The sequence below is a fragment of the Budorcas taxicolor genome, chromosome 2, assembly GCF_023091745.1.
Source record: "Budorcas taxicolor isolate Tak-1 chromosome 2, Takin1.1, whole genome shotgun sequence".
Taxonomy (NCBI): Eukaryota; Metazoa; Chordata; class Mammalia; order Artiodactyla; family Bovidae; genus Budorcas; species Budorcas taxicolor.
Genome location: NC_068911.1, coordinates 42,312,022 through 42,326,936, shown reverse-complemented (window position 1 = coordinate 42,326,936; position 14,915 = coordinate 42,312,022). Strand labels below are relative to the sequence as shown.

Genomic DNA, 14,915 nt, shown 5'->3' with positions numbered 1-14,915 from the left:
GAGGACCGACCCCGCCAAGTGCGGTCAGGATTTCTGGGCTGCGTCTCGCTCTCAGAACACGGGCCTCACGGTCAGGAACCTCCCAGATCAGACCCCACAGCGGTGGTGCCGGGGGTGCTAGAGCAAGCCCACGGGGTCCCGGCTTGGGGATGACCGCAGAGGCCCGGGGGCGGAGGCTTCTGCCCCGTGGCAAGACAGCAGTAGAGAGGAATTGGCCGGACAACAACTCGAGGCTACCGGAAGAAAGGCAGCCGGGGAAACTGGGGTCTAGCCCCGCGCCAGGCCCCGCCCCGTGCCGCGGTCACGTGTCAGGCGCGGTGACGTACCTGCGGCCGTGCGGCGTCAGTGGCGCCGTTGCCGGGCTTCTGTTGCTAGGCACGCGCTGCGTGCCCTGCGTGCGGTGCGTGTCGGCAGAGGCGGGAAGCGCGAGCTGCGGCGCCATGGCGCGAGGTAGCGGCGCGCGGACAGGGGCTGGGGTCTGGGGTCCAAGGGCCGGCGCCGCCGCGCACGGGTTGGTGCTGAGACTCGCTCGCAGCCCAGTCCGCGCGCCGCGCTGGCCGTCACCGCTGGGGAGAGCGCAGGCCCTGCCGGGCCCTCCCTGGACCTGCGGTGGGCCTGGCACCTCACGTCTCCTTGTCCCCCAGTGTGGCAGCAGCCGTTCCTCAACGTCTTCAGACACTTCAAGGTGGACGAGTGGAAGCGCTCCACTAAGGAGGGGGACGTGGCCGCCGTGACGGTGAGTGGCCGGGGCGCCCGGCGGCGGTAACGGCGGCCTCTCCTCTCTTCTCTCTGGACGCTTGTTTGCAGCCCTCCCGGCCTCCCTGGGCTGCAGGACGTCTGCAAGAAGTCTCTCTCTCCAGGACAAGACCCTCAAGTGCACCGTGTACCGCGTGCGGGGCGCTGTCTCTGCGAGCAACTACATCCAGCTCCCCAAAACCAGCACCCAGTCCCTGGGGCTGACCGGACGGTACCTGTACGTGCTCTTTCGGCCACTGCCTGCCAAGCATTTCGTCATTCACCTGGATGTGTCCACTGAGGTGCTGAGCTGGGAGAGGGGGGCTGCCCAGGGCCCTGCACTCCTGCGGCAGCCTTGACTCCTCACGTCCATGCTGTGTGCCACAGGACAGCCAGGTCATTCGAGTGTCCTTCTCCAACCTCTTCAAGCAGTTCAAGTCCACAGCTACGTGGCTGCAGTTCCCTTTCATTTGTGAGGCTGGGACACCCAGGGAAGGTACCGTGCAGATGAGGCACGAACAGGGCACGGGGATGGTCTGGGAGAGGCGTCCAGTCAGAAAGCTCAGGGGGAGGTCTGGATGGGGGTCACGTGATTGTGGCCATGAGACTGGGAACAGGCCGAGGACACAGTGCTGTGGCTTGGCTGGTGAGAGGGTAGGTGCTGACTTTGGCACGAGTCCTGCACATCTGCCAGGTGTGGCCTTCCCTGGTGCCCGCTGGACCTGCCTGCAGCTTGACCTGCACGACATCCTGCTGGTCTATCTGCAACGATGCTACAGTCACCTGAAGGGCGTCAGGCTGTGTGCCAGCATGCTGGTCCGGAGCCTCTACACCAGTGACCTGTGCTTCGACCCTGGTGAGGACCACAGCTGTGTTAGCCTGCCACCCACCTGCTTTCGCTCCCTGTGGGCCGCCCTCCGCTCCATCCCTGGCATTCAGTGGAAATGCCCATGCTGTGCCAGCTTTGAGCCTCCCAGCTCCCGAGGCAGCCATCAGAGGGAGTGGTGGCTGGGCTGGTGGCCAGGCAGGACCCTGCTGGCCCCTGGTATTGAGACCCCTGGGCTGGGAGAGGGGCCTGGACGGTTCCCTGGACCTGGACCAACTCTGCTCTTTACAGCCGTCACTGTTGCTGAAGCCCGGCGCACAAAACTGCCCGTCACCCCCATACCGCGAGAAATGGCTTTCCCAGTGCCAAAGGGGGAGAGCTGGCACGACCGCTACGTCCACATCCGGTGAGTGCCTCTGCCATCCCAAGTGCAGGGAGGGCAGGGCTGTCATGGAAGCTGACTCGTCCTCTACCCCGCCGAGGTTTCCGAGCGGCAGCTCGCGTGTGCCCTCCGAGCTGGTGCAGAAGAGCGGTTTCCCTCCTGAGGCAGGTGGGCCTGTGGGGCAGCAGTGACTGGGTTCAGGTCTGCAGGGCCCATGGCGCTCGGCAGGAGAGGGGTCCTGATGCTGCATCTGGGGAGCTGACCCCAGCAGTGTGGTGCCTGCAAGGGCGCGGGGAGGTGGCCCCGGAGCAGCGGGAGGCTGTGACTTGAGTGCTTGGGGCTTCAGACTTTCCTGCTGGGATGGGTGTTGGGGCCCCTGCTAGGGCGGGCTGCCGCTGTCAGCGTGGCTCCTATCCTGCAGAGTGGGCAAGGCCGGGCCCCCTGCCGCCCCTGCCCAGTGCCCTGTGCCTGTCTGCACTCTGCTCAGTCGGTTCTTCTCCACTGCGGTCTTAGCAGGGCGTGTGCTGCAGCTGTTCCCTTCCCCAGTGGCCTGCAGCAAGCCTGCACGGGACAGCAGGGCCTGCGTGGTCCAGAAGCATGACCCCACAGCCGTGAGTGCCCAGCGCCCTCGGAGGTGGGGCTGGGGGTGCTGGCCTCAGGCAGGGTGCTCATGAGCACTTGTCCTGCAGTCCTGCTGGGCCACCTCCATGCCCAGGTCCCTTCCAGAGGTCAGCATGTCCTGTGAGTGCTCAGAGGTCTCCCGTGTGGCTGGCCCCAGTGGCTGTATCCAGGAGCCCTTGGCCTGGGTGGAGGCCACTGATGAGCATGCAGCTGGTGACGGCCTTCATGTGTCTGCCTGTCAGCCGACGGTGGAGCCCGTGGTTCCAGAGGATACAGTTCCGCACGGGGTGAGGGCCTTTCCCGAGGAAGGCGGGGCTGGACTGCGCCCCCGAGGGGGTCGTGTGCGGATGAGCGGTGGACAGAGGGCTGCCGGGCCGCTGCCTGCAGGGAATGGGCGAGGGGCAGGTGTCCCCTCTGATGGTCCCTTCCCATCCAGCCTCCTGGCAGGAAGCAGAGCTTACCGGAGGCGGCTTCGGGCAAGAAGCGTTTTCAACAAAGAGTAAGAGAGCTGGTGCCCTGCCCCCAGCCCCAGTGGTCTGCGGGGGGACCTCAGGACTGGGGCACCTGGAGGGTCCAGCACTGTGACTGCAGTCCTGGCTTCCTACCACAGAGTGGCTGGCCGGAGCTCAGGACTGGGTGGCTTTCTTGGGAGGCCAGAACTGGCTCTGGGCGGGGCAGCCCTGCTGCGACGGGCCTTGCCACCTGGGTCTCACTGTGCGTCTGCCTGTTTCAGAGCTTCCTCCCAGATCCGATCCTGAGGCTCAAGGGGGTCATCGGCTTTGGGGGTCACAGCACCAAATGGGTGAGGGGTCCTGTGCTCTTGTTGGGTCTTACAAACATCAGCTACACCCAGCAGACAGCGGGCAGATCCCGTGTTTCCCTGCCTTGGCTGTGGGCCTCTGAGCTCCCCTAGGCACCAGGTCCCTGCACTGCTGTGATCACCCAGCCCCGCCTGCGTCCGCACACGCCTGGTGCGTTTTTGGTGCTGTGATGTACAGACACAGGTGGCTCTTTGTGTTGTGAGCACCAGCTGTGGTGGTGCTGGTCCAGATGCTCGAGCTTCGAGAGACCTGAGACCCTTGTTCATCCTCTAAGTCTTGGATGCATGCCGTCCAGCCGAGAGGGGCTCGGTGTGGGCCAGGCAGGGTCCCTGTGGAGGCAGCCGTGGGAGAGGTGGCCGTGTGCTCACCAGGCTGTTCTGGATGTGGGCTCTGAGTTTTTGTGGGCTCTCGGCCTCTTGTTAGTTGAACCCTGTAGTTCCCTGCTTAGCAGGAGCCCTGCCATGCCCATATACGACCAGGCTTTCTGTCCTTTCGGTTCATGCAGTGTGCTGACTCCTGGCTTGTGCCTCGGGGGGCTCAAGGGTGGTGGGGAGTGAAGCTGACCAGCCTGTGACCTCAGCTCCCGGCCCCTGCCCGCAGGCCCTGTGGACCCCGGACGGCGCTGCTATTGTGTACCCTTGCCACGCGGTCGTTGTCGTCCTGCACGTCGAAACCCGGGAGCAGCGCCTCTTCCTTGGCCACACAGACAAGGTGGGCACCCCTGGCCAGGGGCAGCCTGGTCTGCTGGCCTGTACCCTCCCTAACTCCCTGCCCCCAGGTCTCTGCTCTGGCGCTGGACGGGAGCAGTTCGCTGCTGGCCTCGGCCCAGGCCCGGCCCCACAGCATGCTGCGTCTCTGGGACTTCCAGACGGGGAGCTGCCTGGCCCTGTTCCGGAGCCCGGTCCACACCATCTCCTCCCTCAGGTGGGTGAAGGGCCTCCGGGGGGGTGGGGGCCAGCCCCTGTGACGCTTACTATTGTCTCTGTCCACAGCTTCTCCAATAACGGGGAGCTGCTCTGCGGCGTTGGCAAGGACCGCCATGGGCGGACGGTAACTGGGCCGGCAGGGAGGTGGGGCAGCTGTCCCAGAGTACAGGCAGGCGGCAGGGATCCCCGTTGGCCTCCCCAAGCTTGGCCAGGCACCCCCACATCACACGCTCTACAGGGCATCTGTTTCGTCCTTGTGGATGGAGCTGTCTTTCGAGTGACTGGCCTTGGTCTCTTTGCTGGCGAGTTCTGCAGGCCTGAGACGGATGTTTTTTCACGGCAGTGTCTCTGAAGCTGGGTGTTCCCCCAGGGCCTCTCGTCCACTTGTGGTTGCGTTTTCTGCTCTTTTCTGCAGACATACGTCTGTAGACACTCTGGGTGGGCACGGGCAGGTTTCTCTGACTTCTGTTGGAGATGCCGGGTGGGTGGGCGGGCACTCAGTGCAGGCTTGTTGCAGACGGTGCTGGTGTGGGGCATGGCCCAGCTGGGGCGAGGCGGAGAGGCCGTCATCCTCGCAAAGGCGCACAGCGATGCTGATGTCCAGGCGTTCCAGATAGCCTTCTTCGACGAAGCCAGGTGACTAATTGCCTGCCCTCCCTGGGTGCTGGGGCTGCTGACTCGTGAGCCTGCCCCTTGCCCCGCTTACCTCCCACCCTCGCAGGATGGCGTCGTGCGGGCAGGGCAGCGTGCGACTGTGGCGGCTCCGAGGTGGGGTGCTGCGCTCCTGCGCTGTGGACCTGGGGGAGCACCACACACTGGAATTCACCGACCTGGCCTTCGGGCCAGCCCAGGATGGCCACACACTGTGAGTGCCACCCTCCCCGCCCCGTCCCTGAAGCCCCGGCGCGCTGCCCCTGCCGCCACCGCCCTCACCTCCCGCTCCCTGGCAGCTACGTGTGCAGCCGCAGCGGCCACATCCTGGAGATTGACCACCAGCGCATGGCCGTGCGGCATGCTCGCCGCCTCCTGCCCTTGCAGACCCCCCGCGACCCCCTCGCACAGAAGCGGACCTTCAGTTCAGGTAGGTGGGCCTTGCTGTGCAGGGGGAGGGGCCCTGCTGCTGGGGGCTGACCTGGCTCCCCCCACCCAGGCCCCGGCATCGCCATCAACAGCCTCAGCATCTCCCGGTCTGCGTGCGCTGTGGGCTCCGAGGATGGCTACCTGCGCCTCTGGCCGCTGGATTTCTCCTCCGTCCTCCTGGAGGCAGGTAGGGCCTGCACACCACCTCACCCCCAGGCAGCACAGGAGAGCCGTGTCGCCAGGCTGGACAGCATGGGACTCCGTGGGGCTGTGTCCTGAACCTGGGAGTGGGTAGTCACGGGGGTGGTGCGGGTTCTAGCTCACAGGAAGACAGGGCTCTAGGCTGCAGGAAAATGCACTTCTCGCTGTCTTGGACGAGGGGCTAGGGGTTGGTATCGTCTGGCTGTGGTCAGCCTGCCCAGGTGGGCCCTGGTGCAGGACCCGCCCCACTGCAGGCCTGGGCGGTCACCGAGCCCCCTGCCTGCAGAGCACGAGGGGCCTGTCTCCTCCGTCCGCGTCAGCCCCGGCGGCCTGCGTGTGCTGTCCACCACGTCCTCGGGTCACCTGGGCTTCCTGGACGTCCTGTCCCAGGAGTACCGCCTGCTGGTGCGCTCCCACACTGCCCCGGTGCTGGCCCTTGCCACCGAGCGCAGCCGGGGACAGCTGGCTACCGTGTCCCAGGACCGCACCGTGCGCGTCTGGGACCTGGCGACCCTGCAGCAGGTGGGGTGTGGCCAGAGGGCACTGGCTGGGAGGGCGGTCTGGAGGCTGCAGGCCACGCTGAGGCCCGGCGGGCGGGCCCTGGGTTCTCCTGCCCGGGTTTGGGGCCCGAGGTTCAAGCCCCCTGGGGAGAGTGGCTCTCGGGGCCCCGCCGTCTGCCCTCACTGCCCACCCCCCCCACAGCTGTATGACTTCACGTCACCCGAGGAGGCTCCGCGTGCTGTCGCCTTCCACCCCACTCAGCCGACCTTCTTCTGCGGCTTCAGCAGTGGGGCCGTTCGCTCCTTCAGCCTGGAGGCCGCTGAGGTCCTGGTGGAGCACAGGTGGGCGCCGAGGCAGGCTTGCCCCACAGATGCCCGCGGTGGATGCCCGCCCTCTGCTTCCCCTGGACACCCTCTGGGCATCCTCACACCTTTCCGTGTGGCACAGGTGTCATCGAGGAGCCATCACTGGCCTGGCCGCCAGCCCCGACGGTCGCTTCCTATTCAGCGCCTGCTCCCGGGGCGCCCTGGCCCAGTACCACAGTGGTGTGCCCCAGTGCCGCGTCCTGCGAGTGGCAGGTCAGGCCCCCACGCCCAGCTCAGCTTGGGCCTCCCAGTACCTCCCTGACCATGGCCCTGTGTCCCATAGCCTCACTCATAGACCCACGGGGCCAGGTGTGGTCTCAGGACTGCCCAGCAGCCCCCAAGTGGGAGATCAGAGTGCGCCTGCCCTGCGCCCGGACGGGGTGATCGCCTGCAGCCCGAGCACCAGGGGGCAGGGCCGGGCCCCCATGGACACCGTGTCTGGCCAGCCAGGCGGTCTCTGGGTGGTCACTGGGAGAGCCCCGGCGCTCCGGCAGTGCATGCTGCCGTGGGGTCCACCCTGCCCAGCTGACTGCCCGCCCCCTTGTGCTGGCAGCTAATGTGGTGTGCCAGGAGGCCTGCCCAAGCTCCAGCATCCTGGCGGTCAGCGAGGACAGCTGCCTTCTGGCTTTCGTGGGTCCCTCCAAGTACACGGTGAGCGTCGTGGACACAGCCTCGCTGGATGAGGTGAGTTAGCCAGAGCCCTGCATGTGTCTGCTGAGGGTGCACAGACCCCGTGGGCACCCCTGACCCTGGTGGCTGGGTCCTTCCTGTGGGCGGGAGGCCACACACATTGCAGAGAGGACCTGGGACCCGGGCCCCTTAGGGGCACAGAGGACCTGTGAACTGTGGGTGGCTGGGCAGGGCAGAGTGCCTGAGGCTGCCCACCACCTGGGCCTCTGCTTGGGGGCCCCAGCTCTGCCCGGAGCTCGTGAGGGCAATACTTGCTTCTCCCCCAGCTTCTGAGGGTGAACGTCAGTGCCCTGGACCTGGCTGGCAGCTGCCTGGACTCGGCTGTGGCCCTCTGCTTTGGCCCTTCACCCCCCAGCCACCTGCTGGTGTCCATGTCCTCCAGCACGATCGCCGTGCTGGACGCCAGATCGGGCCACGTGGTCCGGGAGGTGAGCCCAGGCCATGGCTGGCGACCTGGCCCCCGTCCTCCTGGCTCCGGCCTTGCTGCCCACAGCGCCCATGGTGGGGCGGCCCCGGGCTGCCTGCTGCTCCCAGGTGGCTGCACTCTGGGGAGGGCTCCCCCGGCCAGCAGTCGCGGGTGCGCCCACCTTGCCTCGCAGCAAGCACACTCTCCCGTAGCTGTCCTGTGGCCACCCCGCGGCCTGCGCCTCCCTGGCCCTCAGCGCGGATGGCCGCTTTCTGCTCACAGCCGCCGAGCGGGCTGTCAGGCTGTGGGACTACGCAATGCAGGCTGGCCTCAGCTGCCAGGTGTGTGTCCCGGGCGGGTGGGCAGGAGGGTGGAGGACGGCCCTGGGCGCCCCGGGTTGACACTGCGCGAGGGCCATGCCTCAGGTCTGCACGACACCGCCCCCCCAGGTGTACATTGGCCACTCGGAGCCGGTGCGGGCTGTGGCCTTCACCGCCGACCAGCAGCAGCTCCTCAGCGTGGGAGACGCCATCTTCCTCTGGGACATTCTGGTTCCCCGTGAGGGGTGGTCCCCAGGCAGGCAAGTGTCTCCTTTAACTTGAACCTGCCAGGCCTCTCTGGGCCCCCGCTGCCCCCAAAGCACACTGACAGCCTCTCCTGTCGCCTCTTCAGTGTCCATGGTGCTCCCGGGCCCCCCCTGACCTGCGAAGCAGGTGAGTGGCCCCCCCCATGCTGGCAGGCCCTGCGGTGACCCCTGGTGTGGGAGGCACACGCTAATGCTGTGCTGGGGCCCCAGGCCAGAGCTGGTTGGGAGCGGGGGGCTGGCACGCCTCCAGCTCTGAGCACAGCCTGGCTCCTCTGTCTGCAGGCCCAGATGCAGGAGAGCTGGAGGGCGTGGCGGCCGGGGCCAGAGGGCCCCCCCGGCAGGTGTCCGTATCACCTCCAGTGCTCCCGCCCCAGCTGGGCCTCTGTGCTGGGCCCCCTGAGGACTTTGACGGTTAGGGAGAGGGTCCTGGGAGGGGGAGGCTCCCCACCACGCGCTCTGCTGCTCCTGGCCTGGGGGCGGGCTGGGGACTCAGAGCACCTGCTCCCCACCCCTGCTATCTCCCCAATCTCCCCAGGTGCCCTCTTCCCATCAGACAGGAGCCGTGGCCCCAAGGATCTCCATCAGGCCTCAGGCCCATCCGTGCTGGTGCAGAAGGAGGCTGGCCGGGCTGGCGATGGGGCCTGTGGGGTGACAGGAGGTCCCTGGGACCTCGGCAGACGTCCCCACCCCTGTGGCTGGCCCAGTAAGCAGTGGTGGGGCAGCAGCATGCGGCGGGGTCCCTTGTAACTGGGCTGGGGCCCAGGTGCAGGTACCTTGTGGACTCCAGGTGGTCTAAGGACAAAGCCAGCTGTCCTGGCAGACAAGGGGTGGGGGTCGCCTGCAGGACATATAGCCCAAGGCTGTGGGCAGGGCGATGTGTCCCGCCAGTGCCCTCTGATCCCAAGCATCTGACCAGCCAGGGCAGGGTGACAGCGGGGAGGTCGCTGTGTGGTCCCGGAGGTCCACAGCTTCTCGCCCTGCCTGACAGGCGCCTGCAGCACAGTGGGAGCCAGGGCCCGGCCCCCCGCTCGCCCGACCTCCTACAGGCACTTCACCGCGCGCTACAAGGCCTCCTCACCGGCCCAGGTGGGCGGGGCAGGGGTCCTCCTGGTCCTGGCCACCGACGGATGCTGTAGAGACCAGGCTCGGGCAGCGAAGCCTGTGGTGTCCGAGCGTCCCCCTCCACCGTCAGCAGTGGCTCCCGGAGTGTCCCTGGGGCAGCTCCCCGGGTTGGAGGCCACTGGTCACCCTCCACCTCGAGCCCGGCCCGTGCTCCTGATGGGCTAGTTAAGGCTCGCTGCCGTGCCATTGGGCCCGGGAGTGTCCTGTGCGCCAGCCAGCCGTGTCGGCTCCCCGCCTCTCCCCACCGAGGCCGCCTCCAGGCTCCTCCCGTCCCTGTCCAGGTCTCCCCACACCCCAGGCCCTCCCCAGGAGCCCCTGCCTGGCCTCCCTTCTCTCCCATCTTCCCACTCCTGCCCTCTGCCACCTCCTCCCGGAGCCACACCTGCGGGCTCCATCCAGGCCTGGCCTGAGGTGCCCAGTCGCTTCCCCACAGGGCCTCTCCCTGCCGCCTGCCGGCGACGAGTGGCTGCGCCTGAAGGCCGTCGTGGGCTACAACGGGAACGGGCGCGCCAACTTGGTCTGGAGCCCGGACACCGGTGCGGCTGCGGCCCAGGGGCTGTAGGGGGCCTGTCCTGATGCGCCTCTGGGCCCCCTGCCCCCAGCCCTTCTCCGGGGGGGTGCGGCGCGGGTGTGAGCCCCTGTGGCTGGGCCTGCTGGGGGGCGCACTGTGGCGTGGTGACCCACCGGGCTCCGTCTGCCCCTAGGCTTCTTCGCCTACACGTGCGGCTGCCTGGTGGTGGTGGAGGACCTGCACTCGGGCGCCCAGCAGCACTGGCTTGGCCACCCCGAGGAGATCTCCACGCTGGCCCTCAGCCACGATGCCCAGGTGCCCGCCTTGCGGCCCCTTGCGCAGGCCCGGAGCTGTGGTGCCCCTGCAACCCGAGCGGGCCCGTGGACTGCACCCTCTGTGCTGACAGTGCCCCTCCACCGCCAGGTCCTGGCTTCAGCCTCCGGCCGAAGCGGTGCTGCCTCCTGCTGCCAGATCCGTCTCTGGGACGTGCCCCGGGGCTCCTGCCGGCAGCTCCTCTCTCACCACGACACCGCAGTCCAGGCACTGGCTTTCTCACTGGACGACAGGCTCCTCGTCACTCTGGGTCAGTGGGCGGGGCTGGAGGACGGTGGTCTCTGAGCCCCTGCCAGTCCTGGGACCCCTGGGCTGCTGACACAGGCCCTCTGCGTCTCCCCAGGGGACTGTGGCGATGGCACCCTGGCCTTGTGGAGCACGGCCACCTGCGAGCTCCTGTCCTCCACGCGCCTCCCAGAGCCGGTGCACGGCGTGGCCTTCAGCCCCTGGCACACCGGCGAGCTGGCCTGCGTGGGCCAGGGCATCCTCACCCTGCAGCTGCTGTGGGGGCAGGCGGGTGATGTCAGCCTCCAGGTGCCGGGGCTGGGAGGTGGCCTTGGAGGATGGGGTGCGGCGGCCCGGGCGTGGCTGACCCCTGCTCTTCTCCCACCAGGCCCACCGGGAGCCAGTCCCCGAGGAGCTGGGGGGCTGCGAGCTGAGCTCGCTCTGCTACGGGGCCGCGCCTCTGCTGTACTGCGGCTCCAACGAGGGCCAGGTGTGCGTGTGGGACACGCGTGCTGGCTGCTGCTTCCTGGCCTGGGAGGCGGATGATGGCGAGATCGGTGGGTGTCTGACGAGCCCGCAGCCCTCGCGGCTCAGTACCCCCGCGAGTCACGGTGCCGGGGCGGCGAGATGCCCTCTCGAGCCCCAGGCCTCTGGGGACGCGGGTCATGCCAGCTCCCATTCCCCAGGAGTGCTGCTGTGCTCGGGCACCTGGCTGGTCAGTGGCAGCAACACGCGGCGGCTGCGCCTGTGGGCTGTGGGGGCCGTGCCGGAGCTGCAGCGCAGGGGCTCAGGGGCCAGGTGAGCGTGCGCGCTGTGTCCAGAGCTGGCGCTCTGGCTGGCTGGGCCTACCCCCCAGGGGTTTGCTCAGGCGAGGCAGGGCCGTGGGCTGAGCCACCTGGCGCCCTGGGCTCCCACCGCTGCCCTGCTCTCCAGGTCCAGCTCTGTGTTTCTGGAGCGTGAGCTGACCCTCGACGGGGTTGTCGTGAGCGCGGTCTTCCATGACAGCATGGACATTGGTGTGGTGGGCACCACAGCGGGCACGCTCTGGTACATCAGCTGGGCCGAGGGCACCAGCACTCGCCTCATCAGTGGCCACCGGAGCAAGGTGAGTGCCAGGCCGCTGCTCACACAGGCGGGAAGCCTCTTCACTCCTGTGCCTGTGGGTGCTGTGTCTGCGAGGTGTCCCTGCAGCAGCCCCAGGCTCCATGGCCTTCGCGGCCCTGCTTGTCCCGCCCCTTTTCTTATACTTTACTTGTTGGGGAAAGCTAGTCGTCCTTGCTGGGATCCCCCACCAACAGGGTTGGGTGTACCCCTCTAGGATCCCCGGGGTCTGGAGGCTGGGCTGGGGTCTAGCAGGGCCAGCCAGCTGGCGTTGCCCCCCTGGGGCACGCTGTGTCTCTCCAGCAGTGCCCGTGTCTGGCAGTGGTGGCAGTGGCTTGTTGGTACCGAGTCCCCCCCGAGCTGGTGGTGACTTTGGTCCCGCCCCCTGAGGGGCATGCGTGCTCCAGGCCCTCCCTCAGCGACTCTGCCTGACCCCGGCCTGCCTGCCCCAGTTCCCCCAGTGGGAACTGGGCTTAGAGGTCACGGTCTGAGGGCCAGAGGGGCCAGCACTTCTCACCCAAGCAGGGCTCAATTTTTAGCTTTTTATTTAAATTCAAGACTTGGCTTTTGTCCCCACGTCATTGGTGCATGGTCTTCATCTTCTTTTTCTTATACCAGAGACGCTGATTCTGTGTAATCTTTCTTTCCACACATGGGACAATCTCAGGCCACCCCCCACTGCACACCCCCCACCATGAGGCCCAGTTAACAGCACATCCTTTACTTCAGTCTGTGGCCCCCAGGAGTCCTGTGTTCTAGGTTTTGTCAGGACAGTTCTTTCTGTCACGTCCCAGCAAGTGGACGGTCAAGGTCAACTGACCGGTGGGCTTCCTGTGGTTCACATTTCACCCAGGCCTTGTGGGGGAGCTCAGCACGGGGTCTTCACCCAGGCCGCATGGGGGACCTTCCTTGGGAGGGAGCCTTCACCCAGGCCTCGTGGGGGGACTTTGGGAGGTTGGGACAGTGAGTTTGTGTCACGTGGCAGAGCTGGGGCCTGGTAGGCTCCAGGGGGAGGTGGATGCTCTCCAGAGCCACGTGGCTACGCTGTGTTCCTCCTGGGCCGTGGGCCTCAGGCAGGCTGGTGGCTCCTCACAGGTGAATGAGGTGGCCTTCAGCCCCGACGAGTCCCACTGCGCCACGTGCAGTGACGACGGGAGTGTGAGGGTGTGGTGCGTGGCTAGCACGGAGCTGCTGATCCAGTTCCAGGTGCTCAGCCAGGTACTTGGTGGGGCTGGGGGCACGCCCGGGGCTGGGGGCATACCTGGGTAGAGCCTGGGCCGGGTTCCTGCTGGCCTGGCTCTTGCAGGCCCCACGGCCTCCCTCCAGCCTTGGTGTCTGGCTGGGCCTGGGCCCCGCCCCCTCCCGGGGGCTCCTGATGTTTTCCGCCGGTGGTCCCCAGAGCTGCCTGTGCTTGGCTTGGAGCCCCCAGTCGTGCGGACGCCCAGAAGAGCAGCACGTGGCAGCGGGCTACAGCGACGGGACGCTGCGGGTCTTCAGCATCCCACGCTCGGCCGTAGAGCTCAAGATGTACCCGCACGCGGCTGCACTCACAGCCCTCGCCTTCTCCGCTGACGGTGAGGCTGGGCTCCCGGTGGTGGCATGGCTCCACGGCTCTGCCTGGCCCAGGTCACGCCTTTGGGCTGAAGGCCGGGCGCACGAGTGACAGCACAGGGTCTGCCTGGCCCAGGTCAGACCATCATCTCTGGAGACAAGGATGGGCTCGTGGCCATGAGCCACCTCTGCACAGGGATGACCTTCCGGATGCTAAGTGACCATCGCGGCGCCCCTATCTGCACTCTCCAGAGCATGAGGAAGGAGGTGACATGGTTGACCCTTCCTGGGCGGGGCCCACCCAGGCTGGGGTTCTGGCAGGACGGGGTGAGAGAACAGGGCAGGCGGCACCCACCAGCCCTTGTTCCCCCAGTGTGGAGACTTTGGGGCAGAGGGCACGGAACTATGGCTGGCCGCCAGCAGGGACCAGCGAGTCAGCGTGTGGGCCTCCGACTGGCTGCGGGACCACTGTGAGCTCGTGGACTGGCTGAGCTTCCCAGCGCCCAGCCTCGCAGAGGTAGTCCTGGCGGCCCCGTGGGCTCAGGGCCCCCGCCCCGCACCCTGCACTGTGCCCCCACAGGTTCCCAGCTGCTTGCCACCCTCGCTTGCTGCCTTCTGTCCCTGGGACCCGGCGCTGCTGGTGTGTGCGGGCCTCGGCGTGTACCCTGAGGTGGCCTTCTACAGCCTCCGCCAGAAGCAGGCACGTGCACTCCGCCATGGTCCTGGGAGCCTGAGGGACCCAGGGCTGGGGAGGGACAGGTCTCAGGGCCAGGGGCCCCCTCCCCCAGAGCCTCATGCTTGCCGCCTGCAGGTGGTGGAGAAGATCCCACTGCCTTTCTTTGCTGTGTCCATGAGTCTGTCCCCTGGGGCCCACCTCGTGGCCATTGGCTTCTCTGGTGAGTGGTGGTGACGAGTGGGGCCGGCTGGGCACCACTGTGTTCCCTCATAGAGCTATGCTGCTGCTACTAAGTCACTTCAGTCGTGTCCGGCTCTGTGCGACCCCATAGACAGCAGCCCACCAGGCTCCCCCATCCCTGGGATTCTCCAGGCAAGAACGCTGGAGTGGGTTGCCATTTCCTTCTCCAGTGCATGAAAGTGAAAAGTGAAAGTGAAATCACTCAGTCGTGTCTGACTCTTAGTGACCCCATGGACTGCAGCCCACCAGGCTCCTCCATCCATGGGATTTCCCAGGCAAGAGTACTGGAGTGGGGTGCCATTGCCTTCTCCGTCACAGAGCCATACTCTTCACCATTGGGCCCTGGGTTTCTTGTCCCTGAAAGTGGACTGAGGACACTGCTCCTGGGGCTCACAGATAGGATCTGTGAGGGGGTGGGGCGCCAGGTTCCCCAGCGAGGCACCAGCTCCATCTGGAGAGAGGGCTGGGGGTAGCAGGCCCCCTCCCCCCGCCCTGGCCCAGCCCCTGCTGTTTGCCTGCAGAGCGCATGGTGCGGCTGCTGGACTGCGCGTCGGGGGCTGTGCAGGACTTCGCAGGCCATGACGACTCTGTGCAGCTGTGTAGGTTCGCCCCGTCAGCCCAGCTGCTCTTCACAGCGGCCCACAGCGAGATCTTGGTGTGGGAAGTCACAGGCCACTGAGCCCTGCCACTCAGCTGGGCCCCTGGTCTGGGCAGAGGCTTGACCGAGAAGCTGGGTCAGCCCCGGGCCTTGTGCTGGTTCCATCGGCCCGGTGGGCTCTCCACACCTGCACCTCAGGAGCATGTGTGAAGCATCAGGACCCTGTATGTGTGTGAAGTACTCGGAGCCCCTCTCCCTTGGGGTTTTGTTTCTGCCTTGTACAGTTCAAATAAATGTGCGTGTAGCGGTGAGGCATCGTCTCCTGGTCACTGCAGACTCTATTGCCAGAGCTCAGCTTACCCCCAGCCCCAGACCTGCTCTGGGCCTGGACCGCACGGGCCCGCGGTGCTCTGCGCGT

General features: G+C 66.9%; 1 protein-coding gene across 1 annotated transcript; it reads left to right on the top strand.

Annotated features, from left to right (window-relative positions):
• Positions 1-149: 149 nt before the first annotated feature.
• On the top strand, positions 150-14,783 carry WDR90 (WD repeat domain 90). Its single transcript, XM_052662609.1, has 42 exons — positions 150-450; positions 645-736; positions 861-1,037; positions 1,123-1,231; positions 1,430-1,591; positions 1,853-1,967; positions 2,044-2,111; positions 2,457-2,554; positions 2,633-2,851; positions 3,001-3,063; positions 3,298-3,366; positions 3,986-4,096; positions 4,164-4,309; positions 4,378-4,435; positions 4,829-4,947; positions 5,033-5,176; positions 5,262-5,392; positions 5,462-5,578; positions 5,879-6,114; positions 6,295-6,434; positions 6,541-6,671; positions 7,012-7,142; positions 7,415-7,576; positions 7,767-7,895; positions 7,980-8,134; positions 8,227-8,267; positions 8,423-8,551; positions 8,676-8,843; positions 9,129-9,226; positions 9,696-9,798; positions 9,967-10,088; positions 10,197-10,356; positions 10,450-10,640; positions 10,720-10,888; positions 11,018-11,129; positions 11,265-11,436; positions 12,528-12,650; positions 12,832-13,006; positions 13,120-13,250; positions 13,357-13,683; positions 13,795-13,879; positions 14,421-14,783. Exons 1-42 carry the CDS (start codon positions 150-152, stop codon positions 14,576-14,578), a joined length of 5,847 nt encoding a protein of 1,948 aa, XP_052518569.1. The 3' UTR covers positions 14,579-14,783.
• Positions 14,784-14,915: the final 132 nt, after the last annotated feature.